The sequence below is a fragment of the Meles meles genome, chromosome 10, assembly GCF_922984935.1.
Source record: "Meles meles chromosome 10, mMelMel3.1 paternal haplotype, whole genome shotgun sequence".
NCBI lineage: Eukaryota > Metazoa > Chordata > Mammalia > Carnivora > Mustelidae > Meles > Meles meles.
Window position 1 is genome coordinate 22,102,499 of NC_060075.1, and position 21,409 is coordinate 22,123,907.

At 39.3% G+C, this 21,409-nt stretch overlaps 1 protein-coding gene across 1 annotated transcript in view; it reads left to right on the forward strand.

The window, feature by feature from the left end:
- The first annotated feature begins 4 nt into the window (after window positions 1-4).
- Window positions 5-21,409, forward strand: part of COPG2 (COPI coat complex subunit gamma 2) — a 115,199-nt gene continuing 93,794 nt past the window's right edge. The window contains exons 1-5 of the mRNA XM_046021304.1: window positions 5-96; window positions 1,273-1,325; window positions 1,892-1,972; window positions 4,524-4,595; window positions 21,162-21,241. Of these exons, the coding sequence (XP_045877260.1) occupies window positions 60-96; window positions 1,273-1,325; window positions 1,892-1,972; window positions 4,524-4,595; window positions 21,162-21,241 (323 nt within the window). The 5' untranslated portion in view covers window positions 5-59. The remainder of the gene's footprint in view (window positions 97-1,272; window positions 1,326-1,891; window positions 1,973-4,523; window positions 4,596-21,161; window positions 21,242-21,409) is intronic.

Consider the following 21,409-nt stretch of genomic DNA (forward strand, 5'->3'; position numbering starts at 1 on the left):
CGCCGGCTGCGGCGCCTGGGACGGTTGCGGTGGGTCTGGGCGCTGGGAAGTCGTCCAAGATGATTAAAAAATTCGACAAGAAGGACGAGGAGTCTGGTACGCGCTGGGCTTCTGACGCCCACCCTCAGCCGCGGGGGCCCCTTCCCCGTCCGCCAACACCTGCTCTTGGGGGCCGCGGACCCGAAGGCGTGGGCGCCGGTGTGCAAGGGGGCCGGAGTTGGAGCCCGCCCCTCCCTCCGCCCGGCTCCGCTCTGCCGCAGCCTGGGGCCTGCCCCTAGCCCCTCCTCCGGGCGCCGGAGCCTCCCCTCGGGTCGCGCGCTCCCGCCCCGCGCCCGCGCGCCGAGTCCGGCGGCTCGGCGGCCCCGCCCCCCGCTCCCGCCCCCTCCCCAGGGCGCAGCCCCTCGGAGCCGCCTCCGCCGCGCTCGCGGGGGGTGGGCTATCCGCAGAGGAGGCGGGCCCACGGCGCGTGGCCGAGGGAGTGGGTGCGCGCGTGTGAGAGCGGGGGGCGCTGGTCGTGGTAGGCCCGTAGCGGGTCTGGGCTGGACGGGACAGTGTGTGTACGTGTGTGTATGAACTTGGAAGTGCTTTGTACCTTCCAGTCTTCCGCCACCCAGGGGGTTCAGACTGTCCCGTGGTACATAGGTCATCTAATGCTCAGGCATCCAGAAGTGAGTTCGTTCTTGATACCCGTCCTTGGTCCAGAGCAAAAAGGGAAGCAAAAAGGGAAGATGCCAAGCCACCTGAAAACAACCCCCTCCAAACTCCCAAACCAAAACCCCTCAGTGTTTGGTGCTGCTCTCCCATGTGTGGTCGAGATTTGATTTAGGAAATCTCCATGGCCTCTTCCAGCTTGATATGTTAGGGTTCTTTGCTAAACTCTTTTCTGCCTCGCAGTAATTGTTGGAAACATGTAAGATAGTGCTTGCCTTTGGGGAAATCCAAAGGGCCCTGCCACCGTCTCATCCATCTTAGCTTAGTGTGCACGTGACATACACTTGTCACATTCATGTGAAAAGAGGACAGGAGAAGAGGGCACTCATTTTGGGCAGGGATCCTGCAAACGAGAAGTACAAGATCTCCAATGACTAGCAAAGACAGCTAGTACCAGAATCGAAATGATTTTATTCAATTTATCTGTGTATTTGTAATGATTCTCACTGTGATATCCAAGTGGTCGCCCCCCTTAGGTGAGCTATCCCAAGAATTCAATAACCTGTAGACATAAATTTGTCTAGGACAGCTCTTAAAGACATTTTTTTGTTTATAACATAGGTAGTGGCTCCAATCCTTTTCGGCATCTGGAGAAGAGTGCTGTCTTACAGGAGGTATGACTTGGAAGTATGCTTTGTTCTTTCTTTTCTATTCCATTTTAGAATAGTGGTCAGAGAGCCCCTGGAGTATGATGACCCGAAATAAGAATTGAGGAATGTAATAATGTGTTCGGAGAATACAGACATGAAGGAAAAAGAAGATGGTTACTTATCCTCGGAAGGTCTAGAACTTACAGAAATGCAAAAACGTGTAGACTCTCCCGCATGTTGATAATTTTAAATAAAATGCCAAAGTGGTATATAGTACAAGGTTACTGAAGGAAGTTGCAGACATTAAACTAATTGTATTCAAATGCTGTAGGTAAATACTGTGATTCTTATTTAACACAAAGCGCATAAAGTTGTACTAGATCTAAGAGAAGGAGTTAGTGTGGAATGGAAAATCAAGACCGTGTCTAATGTATCATATCCTGTGATAAATTGAAAACTGTAAGCAATTAACATTATTTGGATATTGTGATCAAAATATGTAGTTTATTTGATTAAAATTGATTTTTTGTAATCTGTGATAGAAATGATAGAAAATATACTCTGTATAACACTTTTTTTTTGTCCCACAGGCTCGTATATTCAATGAAACACCCATCAATCCAAGAAGATGTTTGCATATTCTTACAAAGATTCTTTACTTACTGAACCAGGTAAACTGTTTTGATTTGCCTCAGATTTGTTTCCTGGAATAGAAATACATAACATGCAGTGAAATACTTTCCCAAAAATATAGTTAATTTTTTAAAAAATTCACTTAATTTAAAAATATACAGTGTTTAATTAAGGTAAATATATGTAAGTGTTATATAGGACAAGGATTATGACATATACTTCTGTTTTATTCATGAGGTACTGGATCAGCTAAATGCATAGTAGGTCCTCAATCTTGATTTGAATTTAGCAAGTTTTAGTTGATGTTAAACCATGTTGTTTAGATTTATTCAGAGGTCTCATGTCCCTCCAAAAATACAGTACAAAATCTTAAACAAATTCCAGGTAGATAGTTTTACTTTTTTTGGAGGGGGAAGAGCATAATGATGATTTTTTTTTTCCAAGCTTTGATTTTCATATTTAGAATTTATACGTGTTATCCCTACTGTACCATGGCAAGCGATATGATTCTGCGCTTAACCATTTTGTGCCTTAGTTTCCTTTTCTATAAATGGGGATTATGATAATGCCTGTTTTCTAAAGTTGTAATGATTCAGTGAGATAATGAGTGGAAAGCACTGAGAACAATCCTGGACATGCACATTCAGGAATAGTTTTCATTCAGTCATTCAGCAAATATTTATAATACACCTGCTGATTCCTCTGCACTGTTTGCAACACTGGGGACATAGCAGACAAAACCAACAAAAGTATTTGCCCTGATAGAACATGGATTCTGTTTGCTGTTATTGCTATTAATTTTATTTTTTCTTGTGTTTTTGTTTGTTTCTTTGTTTCGCTTCAGACCAAAAATTCTGATGAAATGTCTAGGACCTTAGAAAATGTGATTTTGTTTCTTAGATTCACACACGCACACACAAATATACACTTATATATACTTCAGGTGGCTTACATATGGTGTTCAGAAGACCGTGGTTTCCAATTTGAATTCCATAAGGATATCATATTTTTACTGTATTTCATTACTGAAGACACGATGAAGGTTTGTCCTTTGCAAATGGAGACTGAGCAGCAAGTACTTACTTTGACATAAAATATAATCTTGTACCAACATCATATTCTTCTGTGGTAGCATATTAGAAGCATTTAGGACAAAGTCAGTTTGATTTAATTTTTCATAACACACATTGAGCCCAGGTTGGCTAAATCCATTGTATAAGCAGAGTTTTGAGTAGTTGAAGGCAGTGCAGAGTAACACACACTTTTATATTGACCAGTACCTCTTTGATGGGCAACTCATGTTGAAACACTTCATTATCTTGATAAGGAAATTACCAGTGTAATCTGATAAATAAACACAGTCAACTATAGAAACAGGTTTGGGAACCTTAGTGTTATCTTTGGCCTAGTTCTTGGTATTGCTTTATGGAAACATACTTTCAAATTCCTACTACAACTGATCTACTCATATATTCTGAATTTCAAGCCCAAAAGTAGGGACTTAGGGTTTACTGAGCTTACTGGAAATTTCTGGACTTCTATATGTTCACTAAGTATTTATGAAGGAAAGGGAGGGAAGTCTCTTACTGATGAGCATGTTGGGTCCTCCGATTTAAGTAACTGTGAATTCTTATATTCTGTGTTTCAAACTCAACTTTGAAAGTTTTTCACCAAAATTTGTTTATTCTTATACCCATAACAAATAGATTGAAAACTAGTTATATTCCGAGCGAGATCTGAAGCCCTGAAAAGTGATTGAGGCTAACCCATTATGAGGATTGCTTTTAATGAAATTGGTTATTCAAATGTTAATGTCTCAGGTGGTCTCTAATCTGGAATTTTTTGACTGTGAGTGAAATAAGTTTATCTAACATCTTGCTACTTAAAAACATGCCATTCTCAGACTCAGCAGCATTTGCATCACCAGCAGCGATTAGAAATGCAAAATTTCAGCCTTCAGCCAGAGCTACTAAAGCCGATTCTGCATTTTGGAAAGATCCTTGGATGATTTATTAAGCATATTAAAGTTCTGATCCAAAGCATAATCCAAAGCCTGACTTTTATATAACTAATCTGGTTCCTGCCTTTTTGGTTGTTTCATTTTTACCATGTTTTCTGAGATTCCTAATATATAGTTCTTTATAATTTACTATTTATTGTGCTCCTATAATATGTCAGGCTTTGTGCTGGGCATTGGATTATAGAAATATAAAAGGTGTGATCTCTGCTTGTAGGCAATTTAGTATTAACATGCCATTCTGATTAGGAACTCAACTTCCTACTGCTTTCTACCTCCTTGTAAATTCTCTCTAGGGAAATCAAAATAGTTCCTGCTAAAAGGTTAGAGACACTATTCCAGAACTTTTCTAGCATGGTGTGTAATACTGAATTATTTCAAATAAGGAGTGGACACAATGGCCATATAAGTTTATAAATTGAAAGCCAGAAAAATAGCTCAGAGGCAGAATGTTTACAAAGAAATTTTCCCCCTGAGTTCTAAAAGATTTTTGCAGAAAAAAAGGAAAATCCTTAATATACTTTTTTTTTTTTTTTTTTAAGTTTTAAGAAGTTGTTTTCAATTTTCCTTAGGGTGAACACTTTGGAACTACGGAAGCCACAGAAGCCTTCTTTGCAATGACTCGATTGTTTCAATCTAATGATGTAAGTCTTTTTATTTTCTTTTATTTATTTATTTTTATTTTAGGCTGGAAAAGCTCCTTTTATTCTTTCTTCTTGGGGAGCTTAGAGTGTTCCAAATTAGAAAATGTCACTTGAAGTATTTAAAATTACTTAAACATTATTTATCTTCATCAGATTTTTATTTTTTGTTTTTATTTTTATTTTTTTCAAAGATTTTATTTATTTATTTGGCAGAGAGAGAGATCACAAGTAGGCAGAGAGACAGGCAGAGAGAGGGGGGGAAGCAGGCTCCCTACTGAGCAGAGAGCTGGTCGCAGGGCCTAATCCCAGGACGCTGGGATCACGACCCGAGCCAAGACAGAGGCCCTAACCCACTGAGCCATCCAGGTGCTTCTTCATCAGATTTTTAGATGTTCATTAAAAGCCATGTGAATGTGAAAGAGTGACAGTATACAGCGTAAAGCTCTTCCCCCATAGATCTCTCATGCAGTCACAAAAGCCGTTCATTTTCCAGCGTGCACCATGCCCTTGAGAAAATGGGCTGGTGGAAGTCACTGGACGTAGCTACCACATTTCTAAGTCCCAGTCAAGTTTCTGGTGGGCTTGGGATTGCTGCTGGTGAGCAGCTGGCCTGGCCACTTGAGAAAAAGAGCGGGAGCAGTGTGGGGAAGAGGACACAGGCTAGGGAAAAAGAAGCATAAGGACGAACTAAAGCTGCCAGCATCTCTGTGTCTGTGTCTCACTGCCTTAACGCCCCCGACTTCCAGAGCACCGTGGCTCTACAGCTTTACTTCTGTTTTCTAAATGTGCTGCACATTTCTCTTTCGCCCAGCTCTAGCTCGGAACCTACAGGGGAGGGAGTTCTGCGAGATAGACTTACCAGCTTTCTGTTGATGTTAACTTGTCCAAATCTTGCGGTTATTTTTGGTATGTAACTACATACCTTCACAGGCCACGTTTTGTGCCCAACCCCCAAGAACTTCTAGGATTTGGGTGTGGTTATATGTCTGGATAAGGATAGGCTTTGGGAATAGGTCTCCAGGATCTCAGCAGTGTGGGTAGGGCAGCTGTCTCAGGTGAGGCCATTACAGATTCTTCAGGCAAAGGAGACTGTTTGCTCAGACGGAGAGTGAAGAGCTGCTTCTACTTGCAGAGGAGTCTTGGGGAATTTAAGGGTTCAAGGTACTCATCTTCATCGGAATCTTCCCATATGTCCCTATCCCAATTTTCAGGATCCTGTTCCTTCCCAGTCTAAAGTCTTCCTTTAATCTAAGATGCCCCACAGGGTGTGTGTTGAATTTTCACTGTCTTTAGCCTCATGGGGGGTTTGCTTTTCAGAATTCTCAGCATTGCATCCACATGACACAGGCTTTCTATGAAGGTGTTATGGAAGACTTCTAGTCTCTTTCCCAGACCTTGAGCCGTGAATTTAAAACTCTGGACTCATTTCTTTTACCAAGTTCTCCAGTGTACTTAGAAGCAACTAACCCATTGTATAACACATTTCTACAAAATATTCTGTGGCAGCAACTACTGGGTTACCCAAGCCTTTTCTTCTGTAGGTCCTTAATGATGCTTCTCTGCAGGTGATGATTTAAGTATTTTGGCTCTGCGTGCCATGGGCGACTAGTCTCCCCTTTACCACTGGAAACAGGGTCATTAGTGCCTTTTATCAAATCAGAGAAGCACCTTCAGATTTCTGTTGTTAAGGTCCTGTTTCCCTTTAATCGCTTCCTCTACCAGAAATTCAGGGTTCAATCAGGGAAGCAGAACCAACTGTGATTTTTATAGATTTATGTATTAGAGGTGTTAGACTAGAAAGCCAGGCATTTCAGGCTGCTGGAGCAAGGTCACAGAGAGGGACTATTATAAAAGTTATAGAAGGCTGTTGCCTCTTTGTGGCTCTGTGAATTGGCAGCCCCAGGTTGCTGTTGCCCAGAGGGGTGGCAGCTGGGAAGAAGAGTTGGCTGTGGAGCAGGGAGGAGACCGAGCAAGGACAAACTCGAAGTCTCTGGCCCAGAGGTTGTATTAAGGAAAGAAGGCATGAAATCGTTTTCTAGGAGATGGATTGGGGAAATGTAGGTTGTTGGACAGTACGAATGGCCCCTTGGAGTTAGTGGGCATGAATTGAAAGTATTAGCTGGTAGTATGGTGAATGTTTTCCTCCAGCTGCAGGCTTCTGGTTAAAGCGGGGAACAGATAGAGGTTGCCTTTAGTCAGGGTTAGAGTTTTGCCAGGTTAGTAAACGGAGGGAAGAGCAAGGAAGTTGAGTGCTTGAAATATTAACTATGGAATCTGGTAGGAGGCAAGAATGAACAGGGGCTGATCGGGGCAGTAAAGGGTTGATCAGATCCATGAATTGTAGTGAAAGGGCTGTTGGAGTCAGGAGTTGTGGCTGGAGAGTAAAATGCTTGGAAATGAAATTATGAAAGGGATGCTGTTATCGAAGGGAGTAATTCCAGAAGGAAGGAGGATGGGATCCTGGGAGAAGTCAATTCTATCAAGCGGTTAGAGTTTTAGAAATATTGTCTGTGTGGATATTAAGTCAATAAGCATCTGCTTTCAGCTCGGGTCATGATCTCAGGGTCCTGGGATTGAGCCCCTTGTGGGGTTCCCTGCTCCATGGGGAGTCCGCTTCTCTTTCTCTGTCTGCCCCTTCCTCCCTGTTTGTGTTCTCGCTCATTTCCTCGTTCTCAAAATAAATAAATAAAATCTTTAAAAAAAAATAAAGTCACCAATAATTATTACTGGGCTAATACTGGATATAGTGATGGTGAACAAGGTACTAATATATATATATTTTTTAAATAGGGGAAGTAACCAGAAGTCTGTGTATACTGACAGGAGTGGTGGCAGATGATGCCGTTTAAAGGCATATGCTTTAAAGCCAGAGTTTTTTTTTTTTATCCCTTAAAATTTTTTATTTTTATTTTTATTTTTTATAAACATAAAATGTATTTTTATCCCCAGGGGTACAGGTCTGTGAATCGCCAGGTTTACACACTTTAAAGCCAGAGATTTTTAGGGGAGAACGAGTACAGTGAAAGAAGGCAGTGCTGAGATTTTGAATAGGCAGTGAGCTTTTCTACCTGTAGTTCTGATGGATGAGGGCTAAAGGAGAGACAACAGCCATTGTTTGGGAGGGCTGCAGGGGTGGGAGGGAATTCTCAGGGAGGAACCAGGTTAGAGACAAGATGGTTACTTTCAGAGAAGAGTTAAGGATATAAGGGATTTTGCTGAGATTTTGCAGAGGACATGGTGGAGGGTTTGGGATTTGAGAAGGATGAAAGTTAGAGTCAGTTTAGATGCTGTTCCCAGCTGCATGGCGATAAATGACCACGTGATGAATAATGACCAGGATATTTCAGGGTTTTGTAGTGACTGAGGTAAGGAGCCAGGTACAGCACGCTGTGATTCATTATGTGGGTCCCTTAGGCAGAATATGGAAAGGGGGGATGTGATTTTTGGGGGGAGGAGAGGGAAGTGGGGATTTTGCTGGCAGCGTGGGGGGCTTCTTCCTTTTCCAGCCATCCTTTACCAGAGGGTAATTACAATCTTGAGATTGGTAACCTCCTATCAGTATTTATATTTCTATGTGTTTCATATGTTTGTATCTATAATCTATACTTAGCATTTTTATGTGTTTAAAAATAAAAGTGGGAGCGCCTGGGTGGCTCATTCAGTTAAGTGTCTGCCTTCGGCTTGGGTTGTGCTCCCAGGGTCCTGGAATTGAGCCCTGCGGTGGGCTTCTGGCTCAGCAGGGAGTCTGCTTCTCCTTTTCCCTTCCCTCCCCTCACTTGTATGTGCGCGCGCTCTCTCTCTCTCTTTCAAGTAAATAAATAAAATTTTTAAAAAATATGTAAGTGATCAGAGGTGCCTGGGTGGCTCAGTCCGTTGAGCAGTTGACTCTTGATTTCAGCTCAGGTTGTAATCTCAGGGTCCTGGGATCGAGCCCTGTGTCAGGCTCCATGCTGAACGTTGAGTCTGCTTGAGGATTCTCTCTCCCTCTCCCCCTGCCCCTCCTGCCACTCTGTCTCTCAAATAAATAAATAAATCTTAGAAAAATGTATAAGTGATCGTATTGTTATTGCAGTTTTCAAAAATAATGTTTTCAAGTTCAACCCTCTTGCTGCACCTACTTCCACTTTATTCGGTTTCGCCGCTGCTTGTGATTCAGTGTATTAATACACAGTATCTCTCCTCATTTATCTATTCTCCCAGGGTAGATATGCGAGGCTTCCACTCCTTTGCTATTACAAGTGATACCATACACAATGTTTATGTACATGTCTTGTGCACATAGAATTTTTCTGGGATAGATACCTGCAACTGGAATTTCTAGGTAATGGCAGTGATTCGATCTTATCAAATTGATCTTTAAGCTGATCTTGTCCTAATTTACATAGACGTTGCTTCAAATCGTTACTTGTTCTGATAATAACTTATTATCAGACCTAAATGTTTTCCATTCAGAAGACTGTGAAATGGCATCTCTTTGTGGTTTTAATTTGCATTTTCATGATCGTTGCTGCACTTGAAACTCTCCCTATGTTTAGTGGCTGTTTTACTTTCTTCTTCTGTGAATCGTCTGTTCATATTCTTTGCTTATTTATATTCCTCCTACTGACTTATAGGAAAACTTTTTTATTTTAGTATTTAAAAAAAACAGCTTTGTCAAGTATAGCTTACAAAGTAATAAAATTTGCCAATTTTAAAGGTACAGTTCAGTGAGTTTTGACCCCTGTCTGGAGTCCGGGAACCATCCCACAGTCAAGATGCAGAAACCTCTCATCACCCCAGACTGTGTCTCTGTGTTGCTTAGTTGTCTGATTCCTCCCTCCACCCCAGCTCCTGAAAGTCAGTGAGTGATCTACTTTCTGACAACAGAGTTTTGCATTTTCTAGAATTTCACTTTAATTTAATCATACAGTACGTAGCCTTTTATGACTTTTATGTCTTGTTTCTTTCTCTGAGCCTCTGGCCTTTGATACTGATCCAAGTCTTTGTATCAGTTGTTTTTCATCTTTATTGCTGAGTAATATTCCATTGTATAGAGGTGTTCTACTTTACATATGCATTCACAAGTACTGGTTATTTGAGTGATTTCTAGCTTATGGATATTATGAACAAAGGTGCTAAAAATATTCAAGTAGAGTTCTTATGTGGACCTACTTTCATTTTCTTTGCTTAATATATAGAAGTGGCATTGTGGGTTTGCATTTCCTTCGTGAGGAATGTATTAAGCAAATACATACTTATTTGCCATCTGTATATCTTCTTTGGTGAAGTATCAGTTTGGATCTTTTACTTTAAAAAAAAAATCATGTCCTTTGTTCTCTTATTCAGTTGCAAGTTGTCTTTATATTTTCTGGATACAAGACCTTTATCAGATAGGTGTTCTGATATCCTCCCAATGTGTTGCTTGCATTTTCATTCACTTATACTCTTGTCTTCTCCTTTAAAAAAAAATGGTATAATTTTCATAGAGTAAAGTGCACCCATTTTACGGTATAGTTTTATGACTTTTGACAAATGTGTGCAGTAGTTATTATCGCTATTGCAATCAAGATTTAGAATGTTTCTGTCACTCCAAAAAGTTCCCTCCTGCCTCTGCATATGATCTATTCTAACCATCCTCAGCCCCAGGCCACCACTGGTCTCTTCTTTCTGTCTAGTCTAGCCTGTCTGGGAGGTCACAAAAATGCTATCAGACCACAGGAAGCCTCTTGAGTCACTAGCATAAGGCGTTTGATGTTTGTCCGTGTTACTGTTTGCTTCAGGAGTTTGCTTTTTTTCATTTCATTGTAGTGTTCTATTATGTGGACATACCTCAATTTATCTCTTTGCCCTTTGAAGGATACTCAGTTTGTTACCATGTTTTGGTGTTTACGAATAAAGTTGCTATAAACATTCAGGTACAGATTTTTAAACATAAGTTTTTGTTTCTCTTGGGTCAGTTCCTGGGAGTGGGATTGCTGGATCATATGTTTAACTTTTTAAGAAGCTGCCAACCTCTCTTCCATTTCTGCCATCATGGTCCTAGTGACTGCATTTCTGGCCAGCACTTGGTATTGTCTTTTTTTGCCTTTTTAAATTTATTTCTTTTTAATTTTAGCCATTCTAATGGGTGTATAGTGGTATCTCTTTGTAGTTTTAATATGCATTTCCCTAATGACTACTAATCTCAAACATCATTTTGTGTGCTTTTTTTGCTCTCTAGGTAGCTTCCGTGCTGAAAGATTTGTCCATAACTTTTGCCCATTTTTAAATAATTTGGTTGTATATTTTCTAATTTTTGAGTTTTGAGAAGTCTTCATGTATTCTGGATACAAGTCCTTTATCAGATGTGTTTCTTAACTATTTTCTTCCATTCTGTAGCTTGTTTTTTCATTTTCTAGCCTTTCAAAGAATAGAAGTTTTAAATTTTGATGAAATCCAGTTTATCAATTTTTTTTCTCTTGTGGATTATACTTCTGATATGAATTATAGAACTCTTTGCCTAACCCAGCGTCACAAAGATTTTCTCCTATGCCTTTTTTCTAGGCATTTTGGTCCATTTTGAATTAATTTTTGTATATGGTATAAGGTAAGGGTTGGATTCCTCTTCCTCCTTTCACCACCTCCTCCTTTTCCTCCTATTTTATTTTCTCAACAAATGGTACTGGAATCGTTGCATATCAGTGTGGAAGGAGGAGGAAGAGGTGATGATTGAGTTATGTTGGCACCCTGGAACGTTCTGTTTTGTTTCATTTGATCTGTATCTTTCTTCTTACTCCAGTGTCACACCGTCTTGATGACTGTGTCTTTATAGTAAGTTTTAAATCAGGTAGTACCTGTGTTCCTTTTTTCCCCCCTTTTTCAAAAGGTTGGGTCTTCTAGGTTCTTTGCTTTCTATATGAATTTTAAAATCAGCTTCCATTTTTAAAGTCTGCTGGAACTTTGAGGGGGATTACATTGGATCTGAAGATCAATTTGAAGGGAATTGACATTATAATACTGTGGTTTTTACTCCACAAACATGGTATTTATCTCCCCTTGTTCAGGTCTCTGTAATTCCTGTTAGCAATATTGTGGCTTTCAGCATACAAGTCTTATACATATTTTTGAATTTATCCCCAAAGTAGTTAAGATCTTAAAAATACTATTGTATTTGTATTGTTTATAAATAGTTTCTAGAAATTAAATTGGTTTTTGCATATTTCTGTGATCTTGTTAAATTCATTTATTAGTTCTAGGGGTATTTTGGAAGATACCTTAGAGTTTTTACTTTTCAATCTGTTTGCCTTGATTATGTATCTTAACTTACTATCATCTTGCACTATTATACAGTATAAATAGAAGTCATGGTAGGGGACATCCTTGTTTTGTTCTTGATCTTAGGGGGAAGGTATGTAGTCTTTCACCACTAAGCATGGTGTTAGCTCTTAAGTTTTTCACAGATGGCCTTTATCAGTTTGAGGAAGTTCCATTCTATTCCTAGTTTGCTGAGAGATTTTGTGTGTGTGTGTGTGTGTGTGTGTGTGTGTGTGTGTGTGTATGTGTATAAGAGAATGGGTATTGAATTTTGTCAAATGATTTTTCTATATCCATTGGATTATCATGGCTTTTCTTTTTCAGTATGTTATTAATATGGTAAGATGCATTTATTTATTATTCTGGAAAATATAAAGTCTTTTGTTTCTGTTTGTTAAAATTTGTTAAGGATTTTTTGGCACCTGGGTGGCTCAGTGGGTTAAGGATTTTTTATTCTGTGGTCAGATCTGTAGGCTTTTTTAATGATATTTTTGTCTGGATTTTGTATTTGGATAATGCTGGCATTGTAAAATGAATTGGGAAGTGTTTCTTCCTTTCTTCCTCTTCTGCTTTCTGGAAGAGTTTTTGTAGAATCATTAATTTTTCCTGAGGTGTTTGATGGAGTTCACTATTGAAGCCATTTTTTTTTCTTTTTTTTAAGAGGGAGAGGAAAAGTGGAGGGAGAGGGGGAAAGAGAATCCTAAGCAGTCTCCTTTCCCAGAGCCCATACAGCCAACTAGGGACTCAATCTCACAGCCTTGACATCATGACCTGAGCTGAAATAAAAAGTCAGATGCTCAACCGACTGAGCCACCCAGGCACCTTAAAACTGTCTTTTTTAAAGGAAGCATTTTAAAAATTAACTCCATTAAACAGAAATAGATATGGTACTATTCAGATTATTTATTTTCTTCGGTGAGGTCTGGTAGTTCATGTCCTTCAAGGAATTTATCCATTTCATGGAATTTATTGGACTTTGTTTCTCTAAAACTGTTCATGGTATTCCCTTATTTTTTTTAGTGTTTGTAGGATCTGTGGTAATGTCTCTTCTTTCATTCTGATACTGGTAAATTGTATCTTCTCTCTTTTATTCCTGGAAGCCTATATAGAACTTTATAAACTTTATTGATCTCTTCACAGAACCAGCTTTTTGTTTCATTGATTTTTCTCTATTGTTTTTCTCTTCCACACTAATTGTGCAAAAAAAAAAAATAGAATGCTGGAAAATCAAGCCATAAGAAGGGGGAAAGAAAGAAAGAGATTAATCAAGAAGGACAAATGTAAATCATATAAGATGGTAAATAGAGACCTGATATATTACTATCTACTTTAGATGTAAATGAAGCACACAAAGAACATTTATAAAAAATCGACTATATACTGAGCCATAATGTAAGATGCAACAAATTTTTAAAGGAATGAAACTGTACCAACTGTATTCTCTAATTGCAATGGATTGGTGTTGGAAATGAATAATAAAAGAGTCCCTAGGTAATTCACCATATGTTTTGATATTCAAAACATATTTCTGTTCTCTTCCTAGCCATGATGCAGTTAAGAGGTGAGGTTTATTCTGCTACTGCAAATACCTAGAAAGTCAAACAAAATATATTACACAGTAGTTTTTAGACATTAGATTAACAGGCATCCCAGGATTGTGATCTGAAAAAAAAGAAAAACTAAGTGAGCTCTAGGATTGCATTAACTCACTGTCCAGAGGCAGATTACAGGTATCAGGTCAAGGAGGGCACACTGAAAAAGAGCCTAGTTATCTCTCTGGAGTATGGAAAAGCCAACCGAGAAAGCGCAAATTTGTAGAGCAGAGTAATAGGAAAGAAGTCAGGGGAGAGGGAGAGAAGCAAGAAAGGAAGGAGGTAGTTCCAGCAATTTGTTGAGGGGTTCCCCTTGAATCCCTGGGTAAGAATTGATCTGTGCTTATGTAAAGAGAAACTTCCCAAGGCTAAAGATAGAATCACCAGAACACAGGGCTGGGAATAGTCCCCATTTCCATCCAGGGAGAGCAGAAAAACCTTGTCATTTGGTATAGTTCTCAGAAAGGCATCACTTCAGCAATGGGGACATATGAGACTTGTGCTAAAGCTTAAAAAGGCTTAAAAGCATACCTCAAAAGTAAAAATCTGATTTCAGGTTTTTAATCTCATGAAGAGTAAAGTATCATACTACATAAAAGAATACAACCAAATCTAGCATCTAAACTTGACAGTGTACCACATCCAATGAAAAATTATGAGGTAAGCCAAGAAGCAGGAAAATATTTTCCATAACCAGGAGCAAAGTGGATCAATAGATCCAAAGCCAGAAGTGATATAGTGATGGAAAGAACAGATGATGACATAAAGCAGCTATTATATATAGAGCCTTCGTGCCTAAGAACATATAGAAAGACATAATAAGAATGAGGAGCAAAATTGAAGGCATCCAGAGAGACCCAAGTGCACCTTCTAGAAGTTAAGGAAAAGACATTTATATGAGCTTGCATGTAAAATGAAAAATACACCTCATGGGGTTAATAATAGGTTAGAGACTGTAGGGGAAGAAAAAAATCAGTAAGCTTGAGTACAGATAGAAATTATCCAAAATGAAACCAAGAGAGAAAAGACTGAATAAAAATGAACAGAGCATTAGTGGGATAATAGTTTGGAAGTTCTTTTAGTGGTTACCCTAGAAATTGTAACATGGTTATTTGACTTTTAGAATCTAATATTCATCCTTATCTTGTACCTGTTCATGAAGATTTGAGAACCTTAGGACATTCTTATTGTGTATATGAATATTTAAACATATATGTGAACATATTTATACACACATGCACGTTTACTCCTGTGTGTCATAACACATCATTTCTTGTGGGTTTTTGGGTTGTTCATTGCGATTTATCCATGTTCTCACCACTTTCTAGAGAAAGTCTTTATTTATTTTAAAGATTTTATTTATTTATTTGACAGAGAGACACAGTGAGAGAGGGAGCACAAGCAGGCGAAGTGGGAGAGGGAGAAGTAGGCTTCCTGCTGAGCAGGGAGCCTGAAGTGGGGCTCCATCCCAGGACCCTGGGATCATGACCTGAGCCGGAGGCAGACGCTTAACTGACTGAGCCACCCAGGCACCCCGAGAATGTCTTTATTTTTAAAGAGAAAGTCCACAGCAAAATTAAAAGGAAGGTACAGAGACCCCCCCCCCCCCGCCATTATCAATATCCTTAACCAGAGTGGTAAATTAGTTACAATACATAAGCTTACTCTGACACATCGTAATCACACAGAATCCATAGTTTATGTTAATATTCACTCTTGGTGTTATACAGTATAAGGATTCGGACAAATGTGTAATGACATGCATCCATTATTAAATATTATACAGAGAATGTTCACTGACCTACAGATCCTCTGGGCTACAGCTAATCATTCCCCATCCTATCCCCCAAACCCTGGCAACCACAGATGCTTCTGCTGTCTCCGTAGCTTTGCGTTTTCTAGAATGTCATGTAGCTGGAATTATATAGCATGTATCTTTTTCAGATTGGTTCTTTCACTTAGTAATATGCATTTAATTTCCTCCATGTCTTTTCATGGCTTGATAACTCATTTTCTTTTTAGTGCTAAGTAATATTCTGTTTTCTGGATGTACCACAGTTTATCCTTTCACCCACTAAAGGACATCTTGGTTGCTTCCAAGTTTTGGCAATTATGAATAAAGCTGCTGTAGAGAGCTGGGCTGGCTCAGTCAGTAGAATGTGTGACCCTTGATCTTGGGGTTGTAAGTTGAGCCCTATGTTAGGTGTAGAGATTACTTTAAAATTTTTTAAAAATTAAAAATAAAATAAAAAATTGTAATAATGCTATAAGCTTCTGTATGCAGGCTTTTATGTGGACATAAGTTTTCACTTCCTTTAGTTAAATACCAAAGAACATTATTGCTAGATTGTACAGTAAGAGTATGTTTAGTTTTGTAAATCACCAAACCTTCTTTCAAATTGGCTGTACTATTTTTATTTCCACCAACAATGAATGAGAGAGTTCCTGCTGCTCCACATCCTCATCAGCATTTGGTGTTGTCAGTGTTCTGAATTTTGGTCATTCTTTTTTTTTTAATATTTTATTTATTTATTTGACAGAGATCACAAGTAGGCAGAGAGGCAGGCTCCCTGCTGAGTAGAGAGCCCGATGTGGGGCTCAGTCCCAGGACCCCGGGATCATGACCTGTACTGAAGGCGGAGGTTTAACCCACTGAGCCACCCAGATGCCCTGAATTTTGGTCATTCTGATAGGAGTGTAATGGTATCTTGTTTTAATCTGCCTTTCCCAAATAACATATGATGTGGAGCATCTATAATCCATGAAGAATTCTGGTGCTTCAATCTTTATACTTCCATATCATTACTTGTCACTTCTTTATCTGTTTAAGTGAAATGTCTTAAGGTCTTTGGCTCATTTTTAGTTAAGAGTTTTTCTTATTGTTGACTTTTAAGGGGTTTTTGTATATTTTGGGTGACAGTCCTATATCAGAAAGCTGTTCTACAAACATTTTCTCCTGGTCTTTGGCTTGTCTTCTCAGCTTCTTGACATTTTCTTTTGCAAAGCTGAAGTTTTTACTTTAAATAAAGGCTGGTTTCTTTCTCTCTCTCTCTAGAAAAAGGTGGAGGGTGGGGGATTGGTAGTGGTGCCTGGATGGCTTAGTTGGTTGAGCATCTGACTCTCAGGTCATGATCTCAGGGTCATGAGATTGAGCTCTGCATTGGACTCCATGCTGGGTGTGGACGCTGCTTAAGATTCTTTCTCTCCCTCTGCTATTCCTCCTCAGCCCCAATGCTCCCAGAAAGGCTGGCTTATTCATTATTTCTTTTATGATCATACTTTTGTGGTTTTATCTAAAAAGTCATCCGAAGGTCATCTAAGTTTTCTCCTAGCAGTTTCACTGTTTTGTATTTTATATTTGGGTCTGTGATCCATTTTAGGTTAATTTTTGTTAAGAGTGTAAGGTCTGGGGGCACCTGGGTGGCTAAGTGGGTTAAGCCTCTGCCTTCAGCTCAGGTCATGATCTCAGGGTCCTTGGATCAAGGCCTGCATTGGGCTCTGTGCTCAGCGGGGAGCCTCTTTCCTCCTCTCCCTCTCTGCCTGCCTCTCCCCCTACTTGAGATCTCTGTCTGTCAAATAAATAAATAAATAAAATCTTAAAAAAAAAAAAAAAGGTGTAGGGTCTGTGTCCAGATTCATTCTTTTGCATGTGGGTGTCTGGTTGTCCCAGCACAATTTGGTGAGGAGACCATCACCAAATGTGTTTGCTTTTCTGCATTGGCATCTCTGAATTTCATTTCATTTTACCCTTGGCTACATAGCTACATGCAAAAACAAATTTTTTGTTCTGCTATTTTATTCAACATTTCAGCGTGTTTGTTTAGGCACTGCTTTTCAGTGGTCACCGGCACATCTTTGCCGACACTTTGTATTGTCACTCTTTTTAATTTTACCCATTTTGGTGGGTGTGAGGTGGTATCTGAAATATGCTTTTTTGTATTTCCCTTATGACTAATGTTGAGGGCCCCACCCCCCCATTTTTGTGCTTTAGTTCAATTTTTTTAAAATGTTTTCATGTTTTATTCAAAGTCTGACATGTAGAGTAGCTGGCATAGTTATCTTTAACTGTCAGAAAGCATTTCAGGATGAAAAGTTAACTCACACCTTCTTTCTTTCTTTTTTAAATTAACATATATTATTAGTCCCAGGGGTACAGGTCTGTGATTTGCCAGGTTTACACACTTCACAGCACTCACCTTAGCACATACCTTCCCCAATGTCCATAACCCAGCCACCCTCTCCCTACTCCCCTACCCCCAAGTAACCCTCAGTTTGTTTTGTTAGATTAAGAGTCTCTTATGGTTTGTCTCCCTCCTGATCCCATCTTGTTTCATTTATTCCTTTCCTACCCTCCAAACCCCGACTTTGCCTCTCAACTTCCTCATATCAGGGAGATCATATGATAATTGTCTTTCTCTGATTGACTTATTTTGCTCACATAATACCCTCTAGTTCCATCCACGTTGTCGCAAATGGCAAGATTTCATTTCTTTTGATGGCTGCATAGTATTCCATTGTGTATGTATACCACATCTTCTTTACCCATTCATCTGTTGATGGACATCTAGGTTCTTTCCATAGTTTGGCTATTGTGGACATTTCTGCTATAAACATTCGAGTGCACGTGCCCTTTTGGATCACTACATTTGTATCTTTAGGGTAAATACTCAGTAGTGTAATTGCTGGGTCGTAGGGTAGCTCTGTTCTCAAATTTTTGAGGAACCTCCATGCTGTTTTCCAGAGTGGCTGCACCAGAGTGGAAAGCTTGCATTTCCACCAACAGTGTAGGAGGGTTCTCCTTTCTCCACATCCTCGCCAGCATCTGTCATTTCCTGACTTGTTAATTTTAGCCATTCTGACTGGCGTGAGTTGGTATCTCATTATGGTTTTGATTTGTATTTCCCTGATGCCGAGTGATGTGGAGCACCTTTTCATGTGTCTGTTGGCCATCTGGATGTCTTCTTTGCAAAAATGTCTGTTCATGTCCTCTGCGCATTTCTTGATTGGATTATTTGTTCTTCGGGTATTGAATTTGATAAGTTCTTTATAGATTTTGGATACTAGCCCTTTATCTGATATGTCGTTTGCAAGTATCTTCTCCCATTCTGTCAGTTGTCTTTTGGTTTTGTTGACTGTTTCCTTTGCAAGCTTTTGATCTTGATTAAGTCCCAGTAGTTCATTTTTGCCCTTGCTTCCCTTGCCTTTGGTGATGTTCCTAGGAAGAAGTTGCTGCGGCTGAGGTCAAAGAGGTTGCTGCCTATGTTGTCCTCAAGGATTTTGATGGTTCACATTAGGTTCACATTGAGGTCCTTCATCCATTTTGAGTCTGTTTTTGTGTGTGGTGTAAGGAAAGTTTCGTGTGTGGTGTAAGTTTCATTTTTCTGCATGTGGTTGTCCAATTTTCCCAACACCATTTGTTGAAGAGACTGTCTTTTTTCCATTGGACATTCTTTCCTGCTTTGTCGAAGATTAGTTGACCATAGAGTTGAGGGTCTATTTCTGGGCTCTCCATTCTGTTCCACTGATCTATGTGTCTGTTTTTGTGCCAGTACCATGCTGTCTTGATGATGACAGCTTTGTAATAGAGCTTGAAGTCCGGAATTGTGATGCCACCAACTTTGGCTTTGTTCTTCAATATTCCTTTGGCTATTCGAGGTCTTTTCTGGTTCCATATAAATTTTAGGATTATTTGTTCCATTTCTTTGAAAAAAAATGGATGATATTTTGATAGGGATTGCATTAAACGTGTAGATTGCTTTAGGTAGTATAGACATTTTCACAATATTTGTTCTTCTAATCCAGGAGCATGGAACATTTTTCCATTTCTTTATGTCCTCAATTTCTTTCATGAGTACTTTATAGTTGTCTGAGTACAGATTCTTTGCCTCTTTGGTTACCTATTCCTAGGTGTCTTATGGTTTTGGGTGCAATTGTAAATGGGATCGACTCCTTAATTTCTCTTTCTTCTGTCTTGTTGTTGGTGTATAGAAAACTGATTTCTGTGCATTGATTTTATATCCTGACTCTACTGAATTCCTGTACAAGTTCTATCAGATTTGGAGTGGATTCTTTTGGGTTTTCCACATAAAGTGTCATATCATCGGCAAAGACAGTTTTACTTCTTTGCTGATTTGGATGCCTTTAATTTCTTTTTGTTGTCTGATTGCTGAGGCTAGGACTTCTAGTACTATGCTGAATAGCAGTGGTGATAATGGACATCCCTGCTGTGTTCCTGACCTTAGCAGAAAAGCTCTCAGTTTTTCTCCATTGAGAATGATATTTGTGGTGGGTTTTTCATAGATGGCTTTGGTGATATAGAGGTATGTACCCTCTATCCCTACACTTTGAAGAGTTTTGATCAGGAACGGGTGTTTTACTTTGTCAAATGCTTTTTCAGCATCTATTGAGAGTATCATATGGCTCTTGTTCTTTTATTAATGTATTTTGCGGATTGATTTGCGGATGTTGAACCAACCTTGCAGCCCTGGAATAAATCCCACTTGGTCATGATGAATAATCCTTTTAATGTACTGTTAGATTAGTTCAATTTTTTGTGTCTCCAGTTTTATTCTGCTTTGTGGTAGATTTTTATTTTGGTGGGGGAGAGGGGACAAATATTCTTCAGCTCTGAAGTTTTGGTTTTTATTTTTTGTTTTCTTCTCATGGTTGTTTCATATGGGTGTTATATGCCCCATTCATCTGACCCCGACTGACTTTCTCTTTCTTGGGGTGATTTTTTTCTGTGTTTAATCACCATGAGAATCCTCACTTCCTTCTTCTCTTTCTTTAATGGGCTCGGTAGTCTCCACCAGGTTCTTTGTACAGCTTGGAGTCCGGAGCTGGGTCTGAGGCATTTGAGTTTCACTACTTATAAGAAGTGTGACGTCGTTGGTAGGGAACGAGGCTAGATAGGCTGGAGGAACCAGGGCCCACAGTGTATGAATAAACCAGAGACCAGGTGAGGAGGAGCGTAGATGAAACTTTACTATCGTTAGGTGAATAGTTACTTTGGACGGAAATAGCTTGGTAATTGAAAATGGAAATTGGTTATACAAGCACAAATACTTAAAGGAAAAACATCTGCATGTGCTGGACTGAGGGAGATACAGAGTCTAATGTCTCTCCATCCATATATTTAAAGAATTTGTAAAAATACATTTTCCAGGATAAGTCTTTCACACTTGGGGAAACCTATGTCTTTGGATTCACACTGTCAAAGTTTGGATCTCTGCATCAATAGGATTTTTAAATTTTTAGTTTAAGTCTTAAAATTTTCACCTAGGTGTTCACTGTATCAGTGCATTATTTCCTTGTTTAGGAAACAGCAGTGTTCTGAATATTTTCTCATCCAGATATTTTCAAAAGGGTTTTTTGAGTAGATGAGAATTTTATTAAGAATAACCTTTTAGGGGCATCTGAGTGGCTCAGTGGGTTAAGCCTATGCCTTCAGCTCAGGGCATGATCTCAGGGTCCTGGGATCGAGCCCCACATCGGGCTCTCTGCTCGGCGGGGAGCCTGCTTTCCCCTCTCTCTCTGCCTGCCTGTCTGCCTACTTGTGATCTCTATCAAATAAATAAATAAAATCTTAAAAAAAAAAACAAACTAAACCTTCTAAATATATCTACTTGGGGCCCTCACTTCAGGAGTTTAAAGAAGCATTTCCTCATGAATAACCTGTTGCCTTTTATAAATAATTTTTCAGCAAACACTGAGAAGAATGTGCTACCTTACCATCAAAGAAATGGCTACAATCGCTGAGGACGTGATAATTGTCACAAGCAGGTGTGTGAACCTAACATGAGACACTTACGTCAGAACCTAACATGAGAACCTAACATGAGACACTTACGTATTTCATGGAATATTTGTTGTTCTTTTTCTATTAATTTTACTTTTTTGACTGTAAGAAAGCAAATAGGAGTTAAAAAAAATCTTAAAGCATTCTTTCCT